This window comes from Falco cherrug, chromosome 3 (assembly GCF_023634085.1).
Source record: "Falco cherrug isolate bFalChe1 chromosome 3, bFalChe1.pri, whole genome shotgun sequence".
NCBI classification, from domain to species: Eukaryota; Metazoa; Chordata; class Aves; order Falconiformes; family Falconidae; genus Falco; species Falco cherrug.
The window spans coordinates 115,094,617-115,121,912 of NC_073699.1; the positions used below are offsets into that span (position 1 = coordinate 115,094,617).

General features: G+C 57.2%; 1 protein-coding gene across 4 annotated transcripts in view; it reads right to left on the minus strand.

Annotated features, from left to right (window-relative positions):
• PTPRU (protein tyrosine phosphatase receptor type U) overlaps positions 1-23,022 on the minus strand; it is a 70,873-nt gene extending 47,851 nt beyond the window's left edge. For 2 of the 4 annotated variants that reach the window (XM_055705520.1, XM_055705519.1), the window contains exons 1-2: positions 22,781-23,022; positions 5,342-5,470 (exon numbers count right to left, since the gene is read on the minus strand). In XM_055705520.1, coding sequence (XP_055561495.1) covers positions 5,342-5,470; positions 22,781-22,853 — 202 coding nt within the window. In that variant the 5' untranslated portion in view covers positions 22,854-23,022. The remainder of the gene's footprint in view (positions 1-5,341; positions 5,471-22,780) is intronic. The other 2 variants (XM_055705522.1, XM_055705521.1) reach the window with 1 other exon arrangement.
• Between the last annotated feature and the right edge of the window lie 4,274 nt (positions 23,023-27,296).

The following is a 27,296-nucleotide window of genomic DNA, read 5'->3' on the forward strand; positions in this document are numbered from 1 at the left end:
CCAGGCACCCAGGGGGCAAGGGGGCTACACAGCCCCTCCTGGGGAGATGCAGCAAGGACTTGGGGGTCCCCCAGACCCCTTCCACTTATTCCCTATTAATCCACCACTGCTGCCAGGATCTCCCCACGAGCCCCCACCCCACCAGGCGCTCAGCTTCCAGCAGGATCCAGCAGCTTCCCAGTCAGGGCAAGGGCAGAGCTGCAGCAAGAGCTGTGCAAATTGCCAAGTTCCAGCTTTTCAAGCTTAGCTTAACTCCTGCCCACAAAGCCGGAGATGGGGATGGAGAGAAGGGGGCACCTCAGCCCTGCCACATCCCAGAGCTGTAGGTGGGGGACAGGCAGGACCACTCCCAACAGCTGGGGGGTTGATGCACTATCACAGTTCATCAGCACAGCAAGGGTTATTTTTGAACCCTATCCATATGTCGGCATTACACAGCAAAAATCTGCTCCAAATATGCCGGGGAAAATAATTTCTGAACCTCCCACAAAACGGGAGCCTCAAACAGCCCCGGGGCATCCCCCAGTTCAGACTTCAAACCAAAGGACAGGATTCGGGCATACATCAATACCGTCCTTTGCTTGTTAAATCCTTCCTCTGATCCTCAATTTAAGGTCAGTTTGAATCAAGATGCTGGTCCAGGCGAGCTGTCACCCCCGCTTTGTCACGGCACACAATAAGTCAGCCCCTCTGTGTCACGTCCCCCACAACATAATTTAGCTTTCAGGTGGACTTTTAGACAAGAACCAAAGTGCTCTGTGGAGAGAAAGACTCAAAAAGTGCTAAATAATATTTCAATCAAATAGGAAAAGAGAAACAAGTTTTCAGAGATGTTCCTTAAGGAAAATAACATCAATTTGCTACGCAAAAGTCAACAATGAGTGTCGAGGTGCAAAATCAGCCCAGAGGGGCTGTGCACAGAAAGCCTTGCACCCCTCCCAGCAAGTCCTCATGCGAGGTCTCCAGCCAAATTTTTTCCACTTGTGGGATCACCAGCTCTTCATTGGGTTTCAAATAGGGTCTTCAAGGATAGCTTGGCACCTCCGATAACTTTGGCCATGAATCAGAGATAAATGAGCTCCCAAGGATTTCCCCCCCCCCCCCATTTCAGGCTGAAGCTCTGCTCGCCCACAGGGAAGGAGCAGCTCTCCCCATCAGGCTGCCCTTCCCCCAGGGTCCTGCCTGCATCCCTCTGGGAAAAACCCAAAACAGCCCAGCAAGGAGGAGGGAAGAATCCGACATCCTCCCCGATCCCCTGTCTCATCAAGTTTTAGCTCCTCCAAAACCACGGAGAGATAAAAATAAAATTTAAAGGAAAAAAAAAATCAGAGCGCTATTAAAAGGCAGCCAAAGGCAGGCAGGATGACAGGAGAAGGTGGCACCGCCAGCCAGGAGGTGCCAGGGGACCAAGTCTGAGCACCGCAGCATCTGCCTCCAGGAAAGCGTTTTGGAAGACTAAGCCCGACCGTGCCTCCTCCGACCGTATGCCCGTTTCTTCTCAACATGTCAGAGCCAGCATGGGAACCGGGTACCCGCTCCCCACCTCTGTGCCGAGCATCCCCCCAGGGAGCCCAAGCACCACCTGATCTGCCACCACCACAGGGTCCTTGGACAAACTGTAATCATTCCCCCAGGAGCCAAAAAAATTTAAGCATAATTTTTCATGGGTTTTATGGATACGCAGCAGAAGCTGGTTGGGAAGTGGTGCCAAAGCTATCAGCTGAAGGAGCAACTCCTCGGAGGAGATGGAGGGACATCAGAGCTCATCGGGGTGGGGGGGACATTGGCCCAGTCACTCCCCAGGGCATGGTGATGGGGCTGCGCCGGGAGCATGATGCTCCATGCACAGAGAGAGGGAAGAGCCAAGCAGGGAACAGAAACTGATTCACAGAGGATTTTCTAATGTCACTGAGTTTGGAAAAAGAAAAAACACATTCAAGGGAAAAAAAACCCACCCACGGATATGCTGGCTTAGTATTTTCTAGCACAAGCTGTGAGGAGCGGAGGAGCCCGGGCGCTCCAGCCCCCAGGATGGGGATGCTGGGGGAGGGGGGGTGGGCCAGGAGGGCATGCAGCCTCCATGGGCAGCTTTTCCCACAGTTTCTCACAACCCAGCTCATCTCCTTTGAACTTCCAACCAGCAGCAAAAAGAGATGCCTGCACCTCATCCAGGGAGATGTTCCACAGGGCACCCTTGACCTCTAAGGGGCACCCTGCATCTCTGCAGGGGTGAGGAGAGGGACCCAGACTCAGCTCTGTCCCGTGCTCCAGCCAAAATCATACAAGGCTTAACCTAGACACCCTGTTTTCTTTTGAGGTTCATGAAGTAACCCCAACCTGCAACCCCAAGAGCTCAAAAAAAAAAATCTGATTTCACTCCCGTGCCCCATCCCCACCTGGCAGCCCCCCCCCCCCCCAACACCTGGCCCTCTGCTCCTCAAAGGGCATCCAGCCCATCCTCAAAGGGCAGGATCTAGCCGCATCCTGCGAGCCCTGCGGGTGCCAGCAATGCCAGGTGCTGTAGAGCACAGCACGCTGTCCCTCCTCACCCCAGCTCCAAACAGCAGGGCTTCTAGATATTGCAGAGCCCCTGAAGGCAGGTACAGACCAGCCTGGCACATAGAAGTGATGCTTGGGGGAAAGCAGGAGGAAAGTACACCCAAAACATCTAGGGAGAATTATTTTGGTGCGGGCACAGGGATGGTGCAGCCTCATCCCTGCCTCCCTGCAACTGCTCCTTTAAAAAGAGAACAAAAAATAGTTGGAGGGGAAAAAATAAATAAATCACAATTGCAACATGGGAAAGACCCATCCATTGTCTTTTGGTGAAAGGGAGACTAGTCAAGAAGGGAAGAGAGAGGGGGGGAAAGAAAGACCCAAACCAAAGAAAGCAAAAAGAAAGAGGGATGGAAAGGTAGAGGCAGGTGGCCCGCAGCCAGCATCCGCTCCAATAAATCCTACACTCCTTGAAACTGGCTGATCTCCAATAAAAACTCATTTTAATCTAAGACCACGAGACTTCTTTGGAAAGTGCTCCCTGGAGAGGCCCCGGTGCTGTGAAATACTCTTCATCCACCAAGCTGCTGGGGGGGACCAAGAGGGGCAGTGAGGCTGCAGGAGCCTCGTCCACAGCTCCCCCTGCACGCCAAGGCACAACGACACAGAGCTGGGGTGCCTGCACCTGCTGGGTGCCCCAAGACCACGAGCAAACAGTACCTACCTGGTACTGGGGGAGCCCCCAGCTGTGGGGATGAACCCCCCTTCAATCAGCACTGGGGACTGGTGCCCTTCCTAGGGACCGGATCCAGTGATGCTCCGTGCCCACAGCTCAGCCTCACAGTGCCCAGCCTGGGACACTTGCATCCCCCTCCCCATTCAACTCTGGAGTTTTAAAGTCTTTGCATTCATTTAAGCCCCCATCTCTCACTAACCAACCGTTATTTCCTCAAGCAGTGCGAGCAGCCCCATTCTACCCAACCCCTTCAACCCCTGCAAGCCCCCAGGCTTTAAACTCTGGCTGTTCACTGCAGATTTTTTAATCACAGCTGAAAACCAAGCAGAAAACCCAACTAATTACAGGTTTAAGACTCCCCATCATGAGCCACCTCAATCCCCAGCTCTGCTTCCCTCCTCGCTGCCCTGGGAAACCCCCCTCAGGACACACACAAATTAGGATAATTCAGTTTAAAGCAATTATTTGGAATATCATCAAGGGAGGAACTGGGATCTGTCAGCAGTCCTACAGGCAGGCTAAGGGTTGTTTGCCCTCACCCAGCACCCAGGATGTGCCAGCAGGGACGGGAAAGGAAGGAAAAGGTGATGGGAAGAGGTAAAAGTAAAGGAAGAGGAGGGTTAGCAGAGGGGAAAAGCCAAATTAAGCCTTGGCACGAACAAGGCACAAGATAAACAGCTGGAGGCAGACTGATGGAGCAGTAAAGCGTTTTCTATAAGGCAGTTAATGTTTTAATAAAAAAAGTCATTTTTACTATTGAGCTCTAAAATCAGCTCTCCTCTCCTGCTCTTCTTCAGCATAGGACCTGACCTCCAGGCTGGGCAGGAGCCGGAGCGCCAGCACCAGGCAGGAGCCGGCAGTCCCCGAAACATGGAGCATCTCGAGCCCCCTGCATCTTGCTGAGCAGATGGGCACAGGGACAACTCCAGGGGGTCACAGCAGGACACAGTCCGGAGCTGGGAGCAAGCAAAGCCCCCAAATGCCACCCAGGCACAATGCCCATGCCAGCCTGCTGGGAGAGGGGCAGCCCCCCACAGCTGCCCGGCTGGCCATGCTCCCCCAGCCTGGCCACCAGAGAGAAGCTGGACCCAGAAAATAGCAAAAGCTGGTTTTAAAGCAACGAGATAAAGAAGCCCATTTGCATTTTTTTTTACAGTTCCTCAGACTTCGGAGATGCCTCCAACTCACAGCCACAAGTCCTTCCCCACACTCCCATGAGCCAGAAACACATTTTTCCCCCCTTTTCCACATTTCCCAGGGATGAGAATTTCTCATGAACCTGCAAAAGCAGCAGGAGCCGACACGCCAGTGGGGAGAGAGCAGGCAGTGGCTGCCGACCCCAGGCAGGGAGAGTGGCTCTGAAGGTGCCCCTTTACGATGGGATCTGGGTGCATCCCAGCTGGCAGCAGCCACAGCTGCCGCGCTCAATGCCAGATGGGGAATTTGGCATCACCAGAGATGCTGCCGATACCCACGGGAAGCGTAGCAGCAGCTTGGGCAGCTTTCCATCCCGCTGCTGCGGGCAGGGGGATGCCAGGGTGCTGCGGACATCCCACACACAGCCCCTGGCCAGCCCCCGGACCAGGGCTGGGGGTGCCTGGGCTGAGGGCAGCAAACGCAGCGATGGCAGAGGTCATGTGCAGAGGGAGCAAAGCTGGAAATCTTGACTTTCCACCCCAAAAATACATGCCTGGACCGTATGCAGGCTCCCCCACCTCAGGGTGGGCTGGGGGTGCCAGGGGGTTACACCCCGCCAAGGCAGCAACACTGGGCTCAGAAGTACCCAGGGCCATTCAATGTCCCTGTCACTGCTGTGCCGTTAAAAACCCTTCTCCCCTCAGCAGCAGGGTCCGACATCCCCCGTGCCCAAGCAACGCCCTCCCCAGGGCCACGCAGCATCTGCCTCATCACACTGAGGACCGACAGCTCATCACACACAGCAGCACCCTGCCCATGTGTCTGAGGGCAAATCAAGCCTAAAACATTGCAGGAATTAAAACCAGGAGAAGCCACCTAGTCCAGCTCCAGGGTCCAGGACTGAGGGGTGGGTTGGGGGCACTAGGGGGATGCAGGGTGACGAGCATGGCCCTGCTGGGGACCAGGACTCACCGTGAGGCAGGTCAGCTGTCAGGTGCGGCATCATATAGCTGCGGACGAGCTCCCACCCAAAGTCATCATCCTCACCCTGGCTGTACTCGCACTGGTTCGGGTCGCCGTCCTCCTCAAAGGTGCAGCCGGCTGCAGAGAGAGAGACCCATCAGCCCCCGCTGAGACCCCCTTAGAGCAGCTGGTCCCTCCCTAAGAGCCATGCCAGGATGGTGTGCTGCACCCCACAACACAGGGGGACCCCAGGCAGCCCCCCATGTGCACCCATGAGCAAGGTATGACCCTATCTGCTGCTAATCCCCCACCTCTCCCATCCAGTTCCTCCACCAGTGAAATGAGCTGACAGGTCTCAGCCATGGGAGCAGGACGCAGCTCCCAGCTTTGCTTCCCAGGGGTCAGTCACCAAATAAGGTGTTTCTCCCAAAAAACAGGCACTCCACATGAGGATTCGCAAAACCCTGGGGGCTCCTGCAAAGGTCCTGCTTTGACCTCAGCCCTTCGTTTGCCTGCACCGGGTTTGACCTTGAGCTCCTGGGGGTCTGCCCGTTGCCTGACACGACGGCAGCAGGTCCCAGGAGGGCCTTCAACACCCCACAGCACCCACACCCCTGGAACAGCATCACCGAGTCCGTGTGTCCGTCCGTGTCCCCCCCCCCAGCTGCGGGCTGGCACTTCTGAGCCCTTTCATTTATCTGTCGGGGCTTTGGGGTTGGTTTTTATCCCTCGTATCCTCCCCGGTCTGCAAGGTGCTCAGCTCAGCACGGAGATTCGGAATAAACGCCAAGCCACTTGTCCCCACGTGTACCCAGGTGACACGGAGATGCCAGCCAGCCCCCCAGCCCCCCAAACCCCGGAGCTCTGGGGCTGGCTTTGCCCACGGGGCCGCTCCCAGCCCTTCATTAACACTGACCTATTGTTCCCTTAAACCCACAGATTACACCAGGACCAGAGCGCCAGCGCTAATTAATACGAGCCCCTGGACTGACAAGGGCAGGCACGTTAAGAAAGCCCTGAGCTAGCAGAACGAACAAAGGCAAATATCCCCTAATGGGCCAGCATGAAAGCAGAGCCGGGCCAGGGGATTATTTCTTCTGGGTTTTTTCCTATTTTATCCCCAAATTACAGCAGTAATTCCCCCACCACCCGGGGATTTGCCTGTTAATGGCCTCGCTGCTGCCGCACGGGTTGTGCTTCCCAGTGCCGGGGGATGCTTGGGCACATCGCTTATGCAAACACGAATCCAAACACTGGAAAAAATCCTCTAAAATGCCCAGAAAATTACGATTGCCAACTCTTTCACACGTAAGAGCATATTTGAGGCTTTCCCCCGTTTTACACTCATTTTTTAAAGCACGAGGGCACATTCCAGCTCCATCACCAAGCTGGTGGGTTTTTTCCCCCTCCCCTCTCAGAACCACAAGAAACTTCTTTTTAAATAACTTAAAGCTAATTCTCTCATATTCATATGCCTGGAGGCACCGAGACCTCACAGCTTGCTTAAAATCCTTCCCGAAATGGAGCGTCTGCCCAGCCCACGTGCGGATGTGCCCCCGCACCGCAGACACAGTGCTCAGCGCCTCCAGCTCTCCCCACGGGACACAGCAGATTTTTAAGAGTCTGAAATTTGACTGCGCTTTCTAATGGGAGAAAAAGTACAAATCTGTCAAAAATTTCCAGGAAGGAAAGAAAATAAAAAAATCCAAAATAAAACAGTGTCAGAAACTAAGCGCCAAGTGATTTTAAGAAAAAAAAAAAAAAGCACTCAAGTGTTTCTTTCCAAGATCTGCTGAAACGGGATATATTCTGGGAGGAAGAAATTTGTTCTTGGGGCTTTTTTTTTTTTTTCTCTGAGAAACCAAAGTGGAGGCAATTGGCGTTTCAGGCTGGCAGAGCCCCATTTCCCAGGGAAAAGCGATCCCTCCACCCCCAATAAACTACTCCCAGCCACTAACAACACTGGGGGAGACAACCCCCCCCTCCTAGGCCAGACCCCCACCACCCGCATCCCACTGCCACCCCCAGCACAGCCACTGGCACCAACCCACCCTGTGCCTCCGTTTCCCCACTACTCCATCACCACAAGGCTGGATCCTTGGCCACCTGCAAGACGATGCCCAGGCTCCAGAAGCTTAAAATGCAATTACACAGAGCAGATATTTTGCTGGCAGAGGCACAGCTGGCCAAGCCGATCCATCTCCCTCCTCGGACAGGTTTATTGTTATAGCTTTTCCCTGCACGAGCCTTCCCTCCCATCCACGGCGCAGAATGAAGGAGGCTCGACTGGCCACTCCACCTCACTGACAAATTTGTCTATGATTTGCATACACCGGGAAAAAAAAAAGGGGTTTTGCAGAGCCTCAGTTTCCATGAGCTATGGGATGTTTTGGCACCATTTCTCCCCACCCAAAGGCAGGGCTAGGGAGAAGCTCGACCTCCAGTCCCTTCTCCCTCCCCATCACAAGACTAAATGGGGCATAAAAATTAACACCTGAGCAATTAAACATCAACATCCCAGCTCCAGAAGGGGTGGCTGTGGGTGCCCTGTCAGCCATGGAAAGTCAGAGGGGTTTTCAAAAAAAAAAATTAAGGTTTCATCAAAATGTTTGCAAGGAGGGCAGAGAGACTGCAACCTGAAATACCCATCTGCAACAAGGGGGATGGTTGTATCCATCATAAGGGCTAACAGCAGTGGGACAGGGGCTGGGGGAGCCAGCCAGGGCTGGATGCACCCTAAAAGTCACCAGGCAGAAACAAGGAGACCCCAGTTCCCAGCCCCTGCGCTGGCTCAGGGCCAGGGTAACAGCAGCTCCGGGTGGTGAGATGAAGGCAGTGAGCGCAGGAGGTGCAATATGAATGCAAGAGGCTAAAAATATTGCTGGGGGCATGACTGTCTGCTCCCCGGGGGTGTGATGCATCCAAGATGATGCCTGAACACCCTGAAGTCACCTAACACACACCCCACACACACATCCCAAACCCTGCCCCAACTCACGACCTGCATCCCGTGCCAAGGACAAGACATCACCTATTAAACACCCCACACAAAACCCCCACGGCACCGTCACGCACCCAGGCACAGGGGAGAAAGATGAGTGCTAACACAGGTTAAACACCAGATGGATTGACATTTTAAGAAAAGGAAAGAAAAAAGATGTGGTTCAAAGGATTTGCCAGAGACATGGCTACCAGTGATGCTCAGCATCCTCCCTGGGTACCACTGCCAGCTCCGTGGTGCCAAAGCATACCCAAGCAGAAGGGAGCAGAGGGGCAAGTGCTAACACAGGGGTTAAACACCAGATGGACCAAAATTTTAAAGAGGAAAGAAAAAAAAAAAAAAAGAGGTGGCATGAGGGATTTGCTAGAGAGACTGGTACCAGTGCTGCTCAGCATCCCTCCCCGGTACCGCTGCGGCACCAGGGCATGCCTGGGCAGAGTGGAGCTGAGGCATGAGCAGTAATATGGGAGTTAAACATCAGATGGACCAATTTTATTAAAAAAAAAAAGAAAAAGAAATGGTGGCTTAATGGATTCACCAGCAACACAAGTACTGGTGCTGCTCAGCATCCCCTGTGTATGCTGCCACCCAGCATTCCCCTCCCCCGGGATGCAAAGGAGGAAGCTGGGGAAGGGGAGAACAGGAATGAAGGATTTGCAGAGGGAGTAAAAGACAGACCAAACAACGGAGTACAATGGACAGCATCCAATTAAATCTCTGTGACCACTGAGGAATATGATCACCCACTCACCAGCCCACCTGGCGCTCTTTCATCCACCAAGTCCACGCTCCTCTCGCTTCAAAGTTAATTACACACTTAAACCTTTTCTGTTTAACCTCCTGCACCATGGGACATGCTCCACAGGCTTCTTTTTTTCTTTTATCGAGCAGCCTTGAAAAGGCTCCTGTGCGATAGGGTGGCCCAGCACCATCCATGACGGGACCACAAGCTCCTGTATCCCAGTGAGGGTATAGCCACACCACCTAGACCCTTTGAGGCATCATCTGATGGGGATGCTACACAAATAACATACCAAGAAGTGGAAAAGCTTTCTAAAAAAGTTTATACCCAAACTTCAGCAAGCACAAGCTCCCCAGAGTAACAAAACTCAGGGTGGGTGCTCCAGACTCCTAGTCCAGGAAGAAGCAAAGCCTATCGATGGGAAAAAGCCCCTTTTGCTCCTGTCCTGGCTCAGCCAGGACGGCATTAGCCCCACGGTCATCTCTGGGGTGCAGCATCTTGGGGGCACAAGCCCACAGCACCCCATGCTGCAGGGCACAGGCACCAGCTGGCAAAGCTAACACAGGTGACCTTTCAGAGTCAGGATTAAATTTTTATCCATGGCCTTTTCCAGCAGCTCCTGCCCAACATCCCAGGTAATTACCAGCAAGAAATCAAAAGGATTCAGGTACCTGCAGGACACACCGTGCATTGCCCCAGCAGCCAAGTGGTTGCATGCAAACACCCTGCACAGCAGAACAGGGCTACGACCCATCTTCACCATCAGTCACCATCATCCGAACACACTGAGATGTGGCAGGGGGCGAGCAGAGCTCCTTTGTCTCCCAAATCCAGAGCTCCCACTGCTTCCTGGGAACACGGATGGAGCCCGAGGCTATGCAAAGTCACACAGCCCTGGACTATCATACCCAAGACCTCTTAAACACATAGGAGAAAGATGCTCTTTTTCTGCACCAAAGGATAAAGTTCTTTTTACAGGATAAATGGCCAATGCTGGCACTGCCAATGGGGAAACTGAGGCATGCAGCTGATTTGGCAAAGTCCCGTAACACCAGCAGTCCAGCATCATCCCCCAGGGATGTGGGAAGCCCAGGGAGGCGGGCTTTGCTGGGATGCAGAACCCTGCTCCAGCGGGTGCTGGCAAGATGCCATCCCTTCCCCAACACCCCCCCACAGCCGAGCCAGCCTCCCACCTCCCAGATCCCTGTTGCTATTTAAAGGCAATTTCCCTGGCACGCTCCTACAGGAACATGTCCTGGGAAGGAAACATTGGGAGCGGTTTTCCTCTGGGCACCAGCAGACACGGGGGATAGGGAACACATACTGCAGTTCATCTAAAATTAGATACCCTTCTTATCCAGCAAGGTCTCGTACGTACCATGCCACAGGCTCCCGGCCGAGGTTATTAACGGTTACGGGATGGGAAGCCCCAGGTCTGTCGGCAAGGGGCTCAGACTCCCCAGGGGATGATGCTACAGGGGTCCGGGACTCAGGACTCGCTCGGGGGGATGCGGCACCAAGGAATCCAGCTCAGCAAGAAAACCAAGACTCAGAGCGGTTGCCACGCTGCAGCATCGCAGCATCTTCACACCAGTGGAGACCCCCACCACATAGGGCACCCCATCAGCCCCACGGCCAAGCCCAGCTGAGCCCAAACACCCCAGGGTTTCAGTCTCAGCAGTGGGAAAACCTCTTCTAGTCCAGGCAAAGGGGAGCTAAATCCCTCCTTCACTGTACTTCGCACACTCCAAGGGCCTGGGGCACCAGCACAACAGGCACCTGAAAGTGGTTTTGTGCATTATGCACCCCAGAGATTCTGACAAACACCCTCCCTGCTCCTCTCTGTTCCCCACTTCTGTGAAATAGAAACATTCAAAAATATTACCAATTTTCTGGCCCCGATAAAAGCTGATTAGAAGAATATGGAAAGCAGCTCCATTAAAATTCTCACCAGTAGTTTGTTTTGCTTCTCCAAATCATTTTAAATATTGCATTTAATAGAAAAATAATTTGCTCAGCTGTAAGAAACATCAATTTGCAACTTGAAGCCTTGTATATTAGCCAAAGAAGCTAATGTGTAAACATTAGCAGCTCCAACAACACATGGGGTTTAGCCAATGCAATTCCAGGGAGAGAGCAGCCAGATATTAAGACAGAGGATTTGCATAATAAGTCACTTATGCCTGATAACCTCAGTGTTTGGAAAGTGCAGGACTAGGAGAACAATATCCGTCTACCAGCAACTACAGAAGACATAAATCTTTTTTTTTCCCCCTTTTTTTTTTTTGCCTGTTAAAGACTCTTTATGGTTTTTACCTGCAGGTTCTCATGGAGGCATTAAACCTCCCGCAGCGAGTGCCCAGCTCCAGCACTGGCCCCAGGAGCCTCCAAAGGACCCCAGGCACAGCAGGGAATCAGGAGATGTGGATTCAATGCAAGCATTCCCAAAGCTGGGGGGAGCAAATACAATGGGGAAAACACGACTCTGAAGGGTTGGCAATGCCACGGGGCCAGCTTCTGCTTGGGCAAGGACCAGGTACACCATGCCTCACCTTATGAAGATGCACTCAAAAACAAAGGGGGAATAATTAATCTTTCCTTGGGGCACATCCAGCTGAAAAATGCAGTTCTCCTTCCCTCCCACCCCCTGAAGCAGCTCCCGGGGGGGATCAGCACTGCTGGGATGCAGGTGCTGCATCACCTCGACACAGGTGCAGCCAGGCACTGTGATGCCCCAGCTGTTTCGCAGTGATGCTGTGGGGCACAAGCCAGGAGGCTTCCCCCCCACAGCTGGAGCAGACACAGGCATGTAACACCCCATCCCAGTGTTGCTCCCAGATCCAGCCAGCCCTGCTCCCTGGGAAGGACCAGCATCACTCCTCTAACACTATTTATACCCAGGTCAAGAGAGGTCCTGCAGCACAGAAACATCCTCAAGCTCCCCAGCCAGAAGGCCACTCACCTGCAACACAAGTCCTTTAATGATGAACCCTCACTTAATTAACATAGTCAGAGCTGCCTCTTAAATGCCATAGGAAGAAAAACAAGGCAGGCCTTCGGAAACCTCTGTACTGCCATTATCGATTGCTTTACTGTGCAGTTACAGATCCTGGGCTATGGACCCACCTGGAACCTTGGAAGGGGAAAAAAAAAGGGGACAAAAAAGATTAAAATTAATTGGAAAAAAGGGAGAAAAGGGCCAGGGGTGGGGGGAGTTCATTTCTCCCCCAGCTCCTTTATTACCACCAGGTCCCCATGGCCCTGCTGAAGGCTATCCCACCCCACATGCCCATAGACCCAGAGACACAAGGACTGTGAGCTTCGAGGGTAAAATGCTGCTTTCAGGGAACCCCTGAGGACATGGAGGTGCTCCCTTGGCACGAGTGCAGGCAGGGACAGCAGATGCCCCAGGACGCAGCAGCAGCACCATAGCCCTGGGGGGCTCCAACACTAGCTCCAGAATCCATGAGGAAGACCAAGTTTCCCCACACCAACCCGGTTCTGCAGGGGACAAAGATGGAGGGAACCCTCAGCCTCCCCACCCTGGAATCTCTCCCTGTGGGTACCATCTCTCTGCAGTGATGGATGTGGGCATGAAGGATGCAGGTGGGCTAATCCTGCTGTGATGGAACACATGGCAGCACCAGCAGGGCCTTGGGGAGGCAGCTCAGCCAGGTTATTTATGGTCTTTCAAGGCAGAGAACGGAGCAGCTTGCATTTGCAAAACCAGCCGGCAACAGGGATGCACAGTCCCCACCGTGCCCAGCATCCGCTCCCCAGCCCTCGAGGAAAATAAGAGCAGGAGGAAGAGGAGCAGGGAGGAAGGTCAGGGCAGAGCAGGAACACATCCCAGTACAATGCAAAATCCAGGCTGACATCCTCCTCTTCCTCCCGTCGAACCGGAAAAAGCCAGGAAAAGCAACGTGGGAAGACTGACACTAAGGTTTAAAGGTGGCAATGCGGCTGACGTGGGCAAATCCGTCACTCACACACATGCACACCAGCACGGGGGAAGCTAAACCCTGTGCTGTTAAATGGGAGGAACAGAATCAGCCAGGAGGTTAAAGGCACCAGCAGAAACTTGCATGGGGGAATAACAAGGAGCCCTGTGCCCAGATGACCCATGTCACAGCTCTGGGGAACACATTGATCCAAGCTGGGCACCCTTTGGCCAGGTAAAGGTGGGAATAGTGCTAAACAAGCACAGAAGAGGTAAAAAAATAAAAAAAAATCATCAGCAGGCATGTTTTTACCAGTCCCCCAGCTGGGCTCAGCCATCCCTGACCAGTGCTGGCTTGGGCATCCATCCATCCCTGAGGCTAGAGTAAAACCCAGCAGCTCCAGCAAACTCATCTCAGGGTCTCCACCAGCATCCCAGTGCCACCCAGTTCTCCCAGAGGTTACAACCTCTTTTAACTAGATAGAAACGTCCCTCAGGTCCCCCAGGTGCAGGCACCCATGCAGACATCAGGTATAAAAGCAGCTGGCACTTGGGGACAGCACACTGTAAATCCAGAGTCACAGAAGCTCACAGATGCTTTGCCTCAACAGCTTATTTATCGCTTTTAATACCTGCCCTCGGTTGCTGGCAGCACTGGCTGCAAAGCCAGGTTTGCTTCACAAATGGTGGGGGAAAAAAAAAAAACAACCCCAAAACCACACAAATTTCCCTTTTCTGGAAGGCTGCTGGAAGTCCGTTCCCACCCCTTTATTTTCATAGGGCCTATAAAAACTCAGCTGAGACACAGGCAGGAGCCCACCCCCTGCCCGTTTCCCATGGGATGGGCACAGGCAGGGATACCACAGTGCTGCCGCACTGCTGAGACCTGGCAGACTCAGCGCACGGAACCGCTGGGTTTGGACCCACCTCCCCAACAGCAGAACCCCGAGTCTGGTCGCACAAGATGAACTTGCCGCTGACAGCCGGGGCGCAGGGTGGATTCACAGGCAGTGCTGGCAGCTGGCACCCACCCACCGCACATCCCGACTCCTGCCCGCCCTCCTGCTCCCAGGCAGGGACCCACTCCCCAGCCCCATGGCAGCATCCCAAACCCCCTGCCCTCCCTCTGCCCCCCTGCCGCGGGGTGTCCCTCCCCATCCAGGCAGGGGAAGGCATCGCCCACCCTGCAAACCAGAGACCCCTCCAGGGCTGGATGCTCAGCAAGCCCTGATGCGGCATCCACCCCCACCACATCCCCCCGCAGGATGGCTCAGGACCCTCCATCCAGCTCCAAGGTCAAGAAAACTGCTGCCAAGCAGCAAGTACACAGGGCGGGGGGGGCTCGCCTGCAGCACTCCCTTCATTCCCCTCAGAACCCCCCCACCACAGCTCTCATCACAGAAGATCCCACTCCTCTAACCCCCTCCCCACTACCACCACTCCAGACACCCAAAGGCTCATTCCTGGTATTTCCTTCCCCAGCATTTTATTTTTCCTTGCTCCTGCAGACCAGGATGCAACTGCTGCCTCACCCCCACCCCAACAGCCACCCACGACAGATTGCCCTACTGTTCCCACGCAGGCACAGCCCCACTGGGACCCCACTTGCTGCCCTGGGCAGACAGTGTGACCAGGGCACTGTTGCTCCTACCCTGCCCCACTGCCGGGTCCCCAACCCCACAGCAGGGCTGACCTGCAACATCCTAAGCCCATGCCCTAAATACTCCGGGATTACATTAATTATGCAGCAATAACTGAAAAATATTTGTTGAGCGCATGGGTGGTCAAAGAGACCTTGCAGTGGTGCTAGAACTACACACAGCAACTTCCAACCCCATGTGAGCACCTTCCTGCACACATCCTGCCCAAGCCACGTCCCAGCTCATAGCCCTGCCCAGCTGCAGCCACCAGCCAGGCAGGACATCCCCGGGAAGAAAGGCAGGAGATGGCTCCTAGCACAGAGAAATGCTGTTCAGAGCCAGACACGGCGAGCAGCAGCTACCCAGACAGGAGCCGGTGAGATACTAAATAAAAAGTTCAGCTAATAAAACCAGAAATAGCTCAACGCAGAGATGCGCTGCTTTAGTCTGATATTGTTATAATCCAAGGAAAGCAGGCTGATTGCTGGCTGCAGAAAAATCAATGGGACATTATCACTCAGCAGACAGCTGAAAAAACAGTAAAAAAATAAGCAGAAATAGGGGAAGACCCAGCTGGGCAGTGGCCAAACCCACACCACATCCTCAGCCCCAAGGAGAGAGGTCAGAGCCTGCCCTGGCACTGGGGGGGCTTCAAAAGTCACCCCCAAGATGCTCCTTCCCCAAAGCTACACTGGAAAGCTACGGCACCCACTGGCACCAAAGCCACAGGACGAGATGTCCCAGCTGCGACTATGAGGTGCTGGCTGGGGGCAACCAGGGACCACCCGCTTCTGCTAATTCAATCGGCCAAATGGCAGCACCTTGGAAATATGTGAAAAACATTTGCTCTGTAATTTCACAGGGTTGCTGACATGCCTCCGCTGACTGGCAGGGATGCGCTGTCAAGGGATTGGCATGTGCTTTGCGCACCCCATGACAGGTCCTTGTCCCCACAGGTGGGCTGCCAGCTGCCAGGGAAGGGCTTTGGAGACTCTCCCCTTGAGTGGATCTGCCTGGACTTGCTGCCCAAGTTTTAAAACCCCTGTTGTTGAACCCTCCACAACCACAGCTCAAGCTTCAGTGGGAACCACAGCACCACACACGGCACAGGACAGGGCTGCACCCCAAGGAACCCTGTGGAGCATCACCCAAAACTGCAGCAGCTCCACGGGCACCTCCACACCCACCCAAGCCCAAGCATGCCATCTGCCTGCAATCCATCGCTCCGCGAGCGGCTGCAATGCTCCAGCCCCTCCAGCCCTTCAGAGAAAAAGCCATTTGCACCAGCTCCCGGCTGACAGCAAGACAACTCCCAGGCAGCACCCCAAAGATGAGCCCCCAGCATTGGGGGTGTCTTCTTCCAGACCAGCCACCGCTTGCCTCCCAGCAACATCCTCCTCCCGGTGACCCATACAGCAGCTGATGGAGCGATTGCAGGGTGAAGCACACTGGACCTGAGCAGCACTTGCTCCTCAGCTGGGCTAATTGGGCTAATTAGGCTGAAGAAGGTCTCTGGCATGAAGCAGCATGCCAAGCTCAAATGCCCAGGGGCTGCCTTGGCTCATCTCCACACAGTCATCTGCGGCACCGAGCAGGGCCGCAGGGACTGTGGTCTCATTAAGATGCATCAGGTCATCAGTGTCCTTGTCCCCTTGTCCTGTCCTGGGAAAGCTCAGCGCATCTCGAGCCAGCCAGCCGCTGCATCCCGGCCACAACCCTGATTAACTTAACGATGTCAAGAAAGGTCTGACCCAGGCAGGGTTGCAGAAAGTCAAAGCAGTTTACTGGCTTGTGTAGGGCTCCCCACAGCAAGGGGGACCCCAGCACCTGGTGGGTGCCATACTGGGGCAGAGCCCAGCACAGCTGCAGAGCAGGGAAGGATGGGTTCTGCACCCACTGGGAGCCAGGGAGGTCTGCACCAGCAGAACCACCCCACTGGGGAGACTGACCAATACTGTAAGTCAAATAAACAAAAACCCCACAAAAAATAACATGACAAAATTATTCAGAGAGTTGCTCCAGCTGCAACACATTTACAGCCCCAGCTGCAGTAAGGGGACAACGCTCTGCTCCTCACACATCCTGGCCTGGGATGGGGGGGCTTTCCCCAGACCCCTACTATCAGCACAGGCAGAGGAGTCCCCAGGCAGCAGGGTGCACGGCAGATGTGTGTCCCTGCTCCCCCATCAGCAATGGGACAGCCCAGCAAAGCCGCTCCCCCCCCGCAGCACCAAGCTGTGGCCCCCAGATCCAGGCCAGGACACCACTGGGAAGGCAAGACAGATGCAGAATGGGTGCCAAGCACCCACCAACCCCACCCAGCTCCTGTTTCCTCAGCATCTTGAGCACTTTCAGTGTCAGAAAACAATGAATTTACAACTGAAGACAAGAGACTCCTTCCAGGTGTGAGTCTGCCAGGCACGAGGCGTGGGGGCATGCACCGAGACCCCGCAGCCCCACTGAACCCCAAACAACTCCGGGAGCATCACCCTCCCACTGCAGCCCTCCTGCCTCTGCTCAAGCGAGTGGCTGCTCTGGCACCCCGAAGGGCAGCCACCCCATGGGAACAACCCCCACACACCCCGGCGAGGGGGGAGCCTTGCTGTCCCGCTCCTGCAGCCAGCAGAGCGCCAGCACCCAGATTTGGGGGGGGGGCAGCGGCACACCAGGACAGAAGTTGGGGACAGCCCCATCCTGACTGAGCATGCCACTGCCACGAACCAAGCTACATTCATTTGCCGGGTGGGGGGCACTGGGGTGCAAAACCTGAGCCCCTGTAGGAAGCTCATGGGCTACTCTGGGACATCTGTCATCGTCCCCCCACCAGCAGCCAGGGAACAGGCAGATGCTGCAAACCAGGACCCGGAGGAGCACAAAAGCAGTCAAGGGATGAGCTGCAGTAACAACCGCCCAGCAAGCAGGAACAACCCTCTCTATTTAAAATTTAAAAAAAAAAAAATCCCAAAAGCGCGGCAGATGTGCGAGCCCCCCCAGCCGGTACCAGCAGCGGCTCAGGGGGCCAGGGCTGCTCGCGCAGGCAGGGGCAGGGGCTCTGCCTTGGCTTTCCAGCAGCTGGAGCAGAGCTGGACTCTGGCTCCCGATCCGGGCAGAGGGTGGAGAAACCGCCGCTGCCAGGGCTGGGAAAGCAAACAGCTCCGGGAATACCCAGGGAAGTCCCCCCCAGCACACCCCAGCTCCGCAGCCCTCCTCCTCCTCCCCAGAGATGCCCTTCATCCAGCAAGGAAGAGCAGGTCCCATGTCCCCAGGACTGCTCCAGCCAGGGAAGGCCTGGGCACACAAGGCTGGCACCCCCCACCACATCACCCCCCCGCATCCATCCCAGCACAGGGAAAAATCAGCAGCTTCTGCCAGGCCACCTGCAGCGGAAAGAAAAAGCTCCATCTCCAGGACTTATTTATTTTAAGGCTGCCAACGAGGAGGCAATTAGCTCCGGGGGACAAATTGCTGGGTATTCTGCTTGTCCGGAGGAGAGAGCCTCAGTTTACCCCAGGTACAAGGGGGGGGGGGGGGGCATCTCCAGCCTGCAATGGGGGGAGTGGGATCCAGGGAAAGCTGCAAAACAAGTCCCAAGCTGCCATCGGGGAGAAGAGGAGGTTTGGGAATCTTGACATTTAATCACACAGCAACTAAAGGTTCCCAGACATATCTAATAAGACAATTATAGTGCATGTTAATAATATATTATTAAAAAGCTTATTTATGGAGGTTTAAGCAGGCAGATGGCAGGGCTGTGTCAATAAGGCTCTCCCTGCTGCATGCTTAGAGCTGGGAGGTAGCACACGGATTTACCTGCCTCTGCCTCACCAGCCCCTCATGCTTAACCCTTGCATGGCTGCCAGAAGCAAAGCAGCAAATCCCTGGGGGGTGCAGCCAGAAGAGGGCTGTGATGGTGCACTTTGGGGTGCTCAGGGCTCTCAGCCCCTCTGCAGAGTGAGGATGGGGTGATGGGTTACACGCGATAGAAAAGCTCCATCCCAGGTGCAGTCAGGGGAGAAAAAACCCCAACATCAACAGGCAGCAGGGAGGTCATCACAGCCAAGGCAGGGGTCAAAGCCACAAAAATGCATCTGCTTTTGTCTTCCAGGAGGTGTCCTTACTGCCCCCCAACCCCCCCCCGCCCCCGACACCCCCACCCTGCCCGGGGGGGCAGGGGCTGATTCTGCTGGGTGCTGCTCTGGGAAAGCTGGAATGGGGCTGGTTTGTCTTAGTTTGGATAGCAAAGGGAAAAATGTGCAGCTCGGGCCAGGAGGTGACTCACCAGGATCCCTGTTCCCAAGGCCAGGGCAGGTCCAAACACCAAGAGGAAAAACAAGGAAGAGGAGTTTTGGAGCAAGAAGAGGCCAAAAATGAAGCAAATGCAACTCTAAGTCTTGAGGAGAGGGGGAGGGAACAGGCGTTGCCACCCTCCACCCTGGAGCTGCAGAGAAGGGGCCAGAGGCATGGGCCCATCCAGGAGCATCAGCATCACTCACAGTATCCCTCAGTTCTGCTTCACCCCTGCAGACAGCGAAGATCTACCACGCTCCAAGGCATGGAGAGGGGACACTGGAGAGCCAAGGGCTTGGGAGCAGAAAACCTCTGCCCTGGGCAAACTTGGGCATGTCAACAGGGTTTTCCGGAGCATCCCAGTGCAAGAGCCTGCGGCTGTTCACACTGTCTGGGTGCTCTGGGAAAGGCCATGGCACACCCAGGGCGTTAAAACACACACCTAGGAGCAAGCAACAGAATGAGACTCTTCCCTGGCACAGCAGAACAGGCAGGAGAAAAAAAAAAAATCCAAGGCTGAAACAAGCTGACAAGGAAAATGCAACGCTCCTGCATGTTTTACATGTTGGGTGAAGGTAGGGTGGGGATAAAAAAAATGCCCTGGCAAGGGAGAGCCCATCAGCAGCCAGGCAGAGGGAAATAAACACTGGGCAAAACACTGACAGTCCCCAGCACCCCAGGGCTGGTGCAGGGGGCTGCCAGCAGCACGCAGGGACAGCCCCCCACACCAACCCCCAGCCAGCTCCTGCACTGGGACACACAGAGCATACATCCCCCCCTCACTCCTCTGAGCATCCCCACCCCCCCACCCCCACCCCGTGACCTCTGCTGATGAAGATGCTGCAGTTAACGGCCGGGGCAGCGGGACGCCAGGCAGATTTGTTCCACTCCCCAACCCCAATCGCAGCCCTGGGGACAGCATCTGCTCTGCCATTCCCATTCACTCAGCCGAGACAACACAGTCACCCTGAGGTCAGGGTCACCCGTGCCGCCTCCTGCCAGCCTGCAAGGACTGTCCCTGGGGGTGACGAGACCCTCAGGTGGTCCCAGCCCTCCAGCACCCCAGCGAGGGGCTCATCCAACACAACCAGCCCCCCCCACCCCCAAACCAGTCTAGTGCCACCAGAGATGGCACCAACCCCAGGCTGGGGCTCCCCAGCAGCACCAGCCTCCTGAAGTAGAAGCTGCAAACCCAAATATTTTATTTGCTTAATTGCCACTAACACAGTCAAACCCCAGTGCAAACAGCTTCCGCATGATTACGGCGGGAGTGCCACGCAGCGCTGGCAGCTGCAGGTGTGTGTCCCCACAGCATGTCCCTGCAGCCCAGGAGCATCGGGGGGACACAGGCTGGGGTACTCCTGGGCAGCAACTTACTGCTGAAGTGTCGGGGTGCATGGGTGCAACACAGAGGCGCAGAGCTGCACCCGTTCCTAGCAGGGGAAGGCAAAAGGAGGAGGAAAAAGAGCTGAGCCTGTAAAACCCGCTGCCCCATGGCCCAGCGAGCCAGCCTGCCCTTAGCTGCAGGCTTTTTAGCAAGGGGGAAAGGCTCCATGTTTCATTGCAAAGAGCCCAGAAAGGGACACACCAGTGCCAAGTGGCAGGTCCCTGTCACGGCCAGCTGACACCACAAGAGCACCAGGGACCACTCCGTTTAAAGGGTCAGCAAGTGCCTTGCAACACCACCCCGGTCTCCGCAGCGCAGGCATGCACCGACAGCTTAGTCGCTGTGAAATCTTAATGAATTGCAAAAGTTTGCATGCTGCAGGAGGGAGCAGAGAGCACCCTGAGCCAGCAGGGAGGCTGGGACCCGGGCACCCAGCTTCTCCCCCACCTCCCTGCTCAGCCACCGGCATGCCCTGCCTGTTCCCCCACCCCTAGACAGGATCATCCTACACCCCTTCTTTGCAAGGGAGTGTCAAGAAAACCACCCATCTTCCAAACACCCACCAAGACAAGCAGCTGGTGCTCCCCGTGACTGGCTCCAGGGTCCCTGTTGACCCCAGAGCACATGCAGATGGCTTAAATTTATTTTATTTTTTACCAGCACTGCCTGCCGTGCAGCCCCCAGGCCCACAGGGATGAGCCTGGCCATGTCCCCGCAGCCAGCCAAGCCACACTAGCAGGAGCAAATGCTGCGATTCACATAAAAAGCAGCATGCGACAGAGGTGGGGGGCTGGAAGCAGACACCCCACCCCCCACCTCCAGCCGAACCCAGCCCCTCCGGCTCCACCGCGGAGCTGAGCCTGCTCTGCACCTACCAGGGAAACACAGGAATCAACACACTCCTCATTTACACCAGGAGGGGGCTCGATCCTGCCCCTTGCAAATGCCATCTTGTAGGGAAGGATGCCTACAGAGGGGAAAGGGTTTGCTGGGGAGGGGGTGCCTCCCCACAAAGCCCCCCCCAAGTAACACTGGGTCCTCACTGCTATCCTCCAGCCCCTCGCAGGCTGCAGCGGCTCAGCCGTGACAGCCAGAGACACACAGAGCCCAGGACTGGGGAGCAGCGCAGCTCAAGACCTCCCCACTGACACCCGGGGTGGGGTTGCTGAAGCCCCTTCCTCTGGGGGAGGACGCCGAGCCCCTCACCAGCAGCGTGCCTCAGTTTCCCTACTGCCTCCTTGCTCTGGCCTGAAGCACGGGGCTGCTCTGTCCACAGATCAGCACCTCCCCCCACACCAGCACACAACTCCCCCCTCCAGCTGCCCCAGAAAAATCTAAGCTCGCTCCCCCTCCATCTCCTCCACCTTGCACAAGCCATGGGGAGCTTCCGCTGCTCTGTATCCCCCCACCCACCCTCCCTACCACCGCATGGGTCTGCCTTTTTTTGCTTTCTGCTGATGGGTGTCACTATTTATAATTTTTGGAGAGAAGCCACCACCCAAAAAAAAAATCAATGCACCAACATAGGGGCTGCATGCAGGTGAGCTGCTTCATTTTAAAGGTAAAAAAAATTGAAGAATCGGGCAAAAACATACCTTAACGCACCAAGCATCACCCAAGCACTGGCAGCTGCACCACGAGGGTCCCCTCGGAGCACGGCACCAGGTCCCCTCTCCCCTGTGCCTCAGTTTCCCCCAGCCCAGAGCACTCGCAGCCCCCGGCAGCACCCCGGGAAGCCCAAACACACCCCACCACCCCGCGCAGCACCCAAGCCCCTGCCCCCCAAAGGGCTCGGGAGCCAGCAGTGCCCCCGCACCCTGCCCCAACCCACCGCCCACCCCCGGCTTGTAGGGTCCAGCCGTGCTCCCGACCAGCAGGAGAGGGGACGGGGGGCGACGAGGGGGGGAGGACGCACAGCGCTAAGCTGCTCAGGGGAAAGGAGAGGGGAAAAAAACAATTCAATCGATTGTGAAAATAAAATAAAGAGACGGTGCTTTGGTCAAACTCTAATTACACCCCCGTCACACGGGAGCCGGGGAGGCTGCCAGGGCGGAGCGGGCTCGGCCGCCACCTGTTCCTGCCCAGGGACCCCCGGTAACTCACCCGGGTCCCGCCGCCCCCTGCCCCGCGGGGCCCCGGTCCGCGCCCCCGCGCTGCGCCGCGGCGAAGTTCCCTTTCCCGGGGCTGCAGCGAGGGGGCACACGGAGCGCCCCACGGTACCGGGAGCCGGGGGAGGGGGGCTCAGCTCCAGCCGTGCAGACACGGGGGGTGCCCCTCCCCACCCCGCGCTCCACCGCCGGTGTCCCGAACGCGACAGCCGCTCGCTCGCCCGGAGGAAGCCACCTCGCACCGGGACTCCCGGCATTGCCCCGCCGGCGGGGGGGCTGCAACCGCGCACCCCGAGCCCGCAAGCACCCGAAGCACAGTTCCCCCCCCCCTCCCCGTTCCTACCGGCGGGCGTCTCGGTGTCCAGCGCGCAGACCCGCAGGGCGAGGGCGAGCAGCAGCGCCCGGGCACTTCGCATGTTGCGGCCGGGCCAGGGAAGGGGGGGGAGGGGGGGGCGGGGACGGGGGGGGCCCCCGCGGATCCGGCGCGGTGGCGCAGCGGGGCACGCGCGCCCGCCCCGCGCCTCAAATACCGGCGGCCGCGCGGCGGCGGCTCGCTCCGCCCTGACGTCACCGCCGCGCGGGCCCCGCCGCCACAGCCGCCACCGCCGCCACCGCGGGCGGGCCGGGGGCGCCCCCTGCCGGCCGCCGCGCGCACACGCTTGGCGAGCCCCGCCCCCGCGGAGGCGGAGGGGGGGAGTCCCGGTGACTGTGGGGGTGGAGGGGGGGGGGGGGCACGGTAACGGGAGGGGCTTCCCGGTACCGGGGGAAGCGGGGGAGGGAGCCCGCGAGCGCTGGTTGCTTGAGGGTTGCGGCGGAGGCTATGGGTGAACTGGGGGGGGTGGTGCTAGGGGTGACCTCCCGGTGCAGGAGAGGGCATGGCTGCGGGGGGGGCACGGCTGCAGGGGTCCCCGGTTGCACGGGGGTTCCGGGCTGCAGGAGAGTCCCGGTTGCAGGGGGGTGCACGGCTGCAGGGGGGGTCCCAGGTTGCAGGGGGGATGTGGGGGGTCCCTGGCTGCAAGGGGGTGCAAGGCTCTGGAGGGTCCCTGCAAACAGGGTGGGTGCCTGGCTGCAGGGAGGGTCCCCAGGGGTCAAGGCCGGTGGGTCCCCACTAAGCTGGAGTGAATCTTGGGGGGGTCACCAGCTGCAGAACGGGTGCTGGGGGGAGGCAGGCAGGGTTATCGGGGAGGGAGGGATGCTGCAGGTGGGGCGGGAGCAGCAGGACCGTGCGGGGCTTCTGCACCTCGCAGAGCTGAGAAAAGGGGGGTGACTGCCCCCAGACCCTCGGGTGCCCCCAGCCCCCCGAGGCTGTGTGGGGCAGAGCCTGGTCCCCGTGGGCTGGGCACTGGGGACAGTGGGGACAGAGCCTCCTGCCCACCCTGGGGGGTCCTCAGACCCCGAACCTCCCCCCAGTCCTCCACCCCAAGCTAGGTGTCCTCAAGGGACAGGGACACACCATGTTGTCCTACAGGATGGTGACATGGAAGCCCGGACTGAGCTGTGCAGGGCTGGTGGTGGCCCATGGGACCCCAGTGGCACACAGCAAAGCCACCATCCCCGGTGGGGAGGGAGGTGCGGGGTATAACTCAGAGCCAACAGAAAGGGGAAAATCCAAATTATGCCAAAAAGGTGCAAAAAGAGGAAAATGTCCCCACCGGGCGCGGGGGGAGGCACAAGGCGCTGGCAGCCCCCAGTGTCCGCCAGCGCTGCCAGCAGGGATGAAAGGCGCCTTGTTCACCAACATCCTCTCCGGCCCTGTTTCTGGAGGAAAATGTTTTTCCAAAGGTTTGGGGCAAGGAAGGGGGGAGCTTTGCGTCGGCTTTCCGGCGTGATCCCTGCTCGGGGCACCCGGCCGCAGTTCCAGCCTGGGAAACTGCTGGGGCAGAGGAAAACTTGGAAGGTGGAGGGAACGATGCTGGAAATACTGGGATTTTTTATCCCAGGTCAGGCAGGGAGAAGCCCTGGTGTCAGCAGCACCCTACCACGATGCAGCCCTCGTCCTGCAAGACCAGGCAGCACCCAGGGCCAGCACCCAGCAGGGTGCGGGGGGACACAGGGGACCCGGGTGTCACTCAGCACCGGGAAGCTCCCAGCCCTGGAAGTGGGAAAATGCTGCCTGCCAGGACCAAAAAGCTTCGTCCAAGTTTGGCTCATCCCCAGGGCTGCTGCCATGCCAAGTCCCCATGTCCCCGTGTCCCTGTGTCCCCGTGTCAGGCTGGTTTATTTATTTGGCATCAAATCCAGCCCTGGAGAAATGAATCCCGGGAAAACCGAGGAGGGCAAACCAGCCCCGGAGCCGGTTCCTGGGGCACAGTGAAGGACCGCGCAGCCCAGCAGCAGTTCCCCCAGGGAGGAAAGGCCGTCGCTGCTTTTAATCCCGGCCCCGGCTGCATCGTTGCAACTTCATTTTGAAGATGAATTTTTGCTGGGAGCTGCAGAGCCAGTTGTGGAGTAAATCACGGCGGGCGCTGCCGGGACGGGAGCATCGCTTCACTCTGCGCCAGCTACAGCAGAGCTACAAAGAGCAGCCCGCTTCACAGGGCCTTCATCCCTGCAGAGCGGAGGAGGAGGCGGAGGAGAGGAAGGCTACGGGGGTCCTGGGTGGTGTCTGTGTCTGGGCCAGCCTGGGTGCAGGGTCCTGTCCCCATGGCTCCGTGTGTGGCGTGTCCCCTACCCAGAGCCCAGCAGGGGGGCAGCTGGAGCAAAGGAAACTGCTGGCAACAGGTGGCTCTGGTGGCAGCCCTGGGGACACTGCACTGACCAGGGGACACTGCGCTGCCCTGGGGACACTGTGCTGACCAGGAGACGCTGCACTGACCAGAGGAAAGTGCACTACCCTGTGGTCACTGCGCTGCCCTGGGGACACTGCGCTGCCCTGGGGACGCTGTGCTGCCCTGGGGACACTGCACAGCCCTGGGGACACCGCTCTGACCAGAGGAAACTGTGCTGACCTGGGGACACTGTGCTGACCAGGGGACGCTGCGCCGACCAGGGGACACTGCACTACTGCACTACCCTGGGGTCACTGCACTGACCAGGGGACACTGCACTGCCCTGGGGATGCTGTGCTGCCCTGAGGACGCTGCGCAGACCCCTCCCTGCCCCCTCCTCCCAGACCACAGCCACTGCCCCGGGCAGGGGTGCAGCAGGTCACCCCAGTGCTGCCAGCCCCCAACACCCCCTGGCAGCATCCCCAGCATCACCCCTCCCTGCACCACGGTGCCCTCCATTCCCAGTTCCCCCCCAATCCCCTCCAGCAGCTCCCCAGCCAGGCTGGCACCACAGTGTCACTTACTCACAGGGATGCATCCATCCCCAGGGATGCAGGGACAAACCAGACACGTCACACCGTGCCTGGTCAGCACCCTACATGTCCCCCAGCCGGGACGGCACATTCTGGAGTGAAGGCGGAGGACGATGGCCACCTCTCCCCATGCTCAGCCCCACGCCGGGCACAGATGGGACCCCAGCCCCAGTGGGCACCGCCGGTGCGTTGTCCATGCCAAGCACGGAGCAATGCCAGCAAATCCCCTCCGAGTGACACTAAAAGCCTGTTGCAATAATGCCCGGTGAAGGAATTAAGCTGCTTAAATGTGCAGGCAGGAAAGGGCTGGCATGGTGCTGGCTCTGCAGGGTCCCCCCCAGTCCATGGGGAAGAGAGAAACCCCCAAAATCTTGCTTGGAAGAGGACCCAGGTCACACAGCACCCAAAGGATGAGCTGGGCACAGTCTCTGCCCAGACTGGGGAGGAATATGGGGTTGGTTTTTTCCCAGCAGCTGAACTGAAACCCCTTGGTTCAGGAGGGAAATGCAGCTGAGGCTGAGCTGCAGCAGGACATTGCCAGGATTTTGTGGGAACCAACCTGGAAACATGGAGCTTTTAAGCCACACAAGCCTGTTAGAGCGATGCACCCTGCTTCCCACAGCCTGTTAAACCCCCAAATTGTGTTTCCAAACCAATTGCTTTGCAAACCCACATAAAAAGGTGGTTTTTTGCAGCCAGCATGGCACAACATGTTCCTCAGCAGGTCACCACCCTGCTCCATCACCCCACAGCCCAAACCACAAGGGGGAAAAATCCCACCTGCGACCTCCTCGGGTGAGTTAATTTGGTAACACATCCATGCTGCTTAACAAGGATCGTTAATGCACACTGGACCTGCCACTCACCATGGGGATGCGGCCCGAATTTTGCATGAGAGGAGCTGGAGGGAGACTGGGGGCTCCACAAAGGCGCCTTGTTCCCCACAAAGGGCTGGCGCTGGCCCAGGGCAGGGCAGGTGGGCGGCAGCTCCCAGGGGTCCTTCCCCAGGGGAAGGGGCCTGGGGGAGCCCTGCAGGATGGCGGTGCTACTGGCTGCATGAAGGGGATGCAGGGAGGGGATGTATGTGGGGGGCGGTGCATGGAGGTGATGTACACATGCATGGAAACGGATGCATGTGTGGAGAGAATGCGTGCATGGAGGGGATGCGTGCATGGAGGGGATGCGTGCATGGAGGGGATGCATGCAAGGAAGGGATGCATGCCTGGAGGCTGCGTGCATTCATGGAGAGGGTGCATAGAAGGGATGTACAGAGGGGATATATGTATGCATGGAGTGGTGCATGGCAGACGTGCATGCATGCATGGAGGGGACACACGAAGGGGCTGTGTGCATGCGTGGAAGGGATGTATGGATGAGATGTTTGCATGCATCGAGGAGATGTGTGCGTGCATGGAAGAGATGCATGCATGGAAGGGGTGCATGGAGAGGATGCATGCATGCATGGAGGAGATTCATCGAGGGGATACATGCATGCATGGAAGGTCTATATTCATATCGCCAGCAAGTCTGAGCACAAGCAGACACTGCCCCCAGGCCT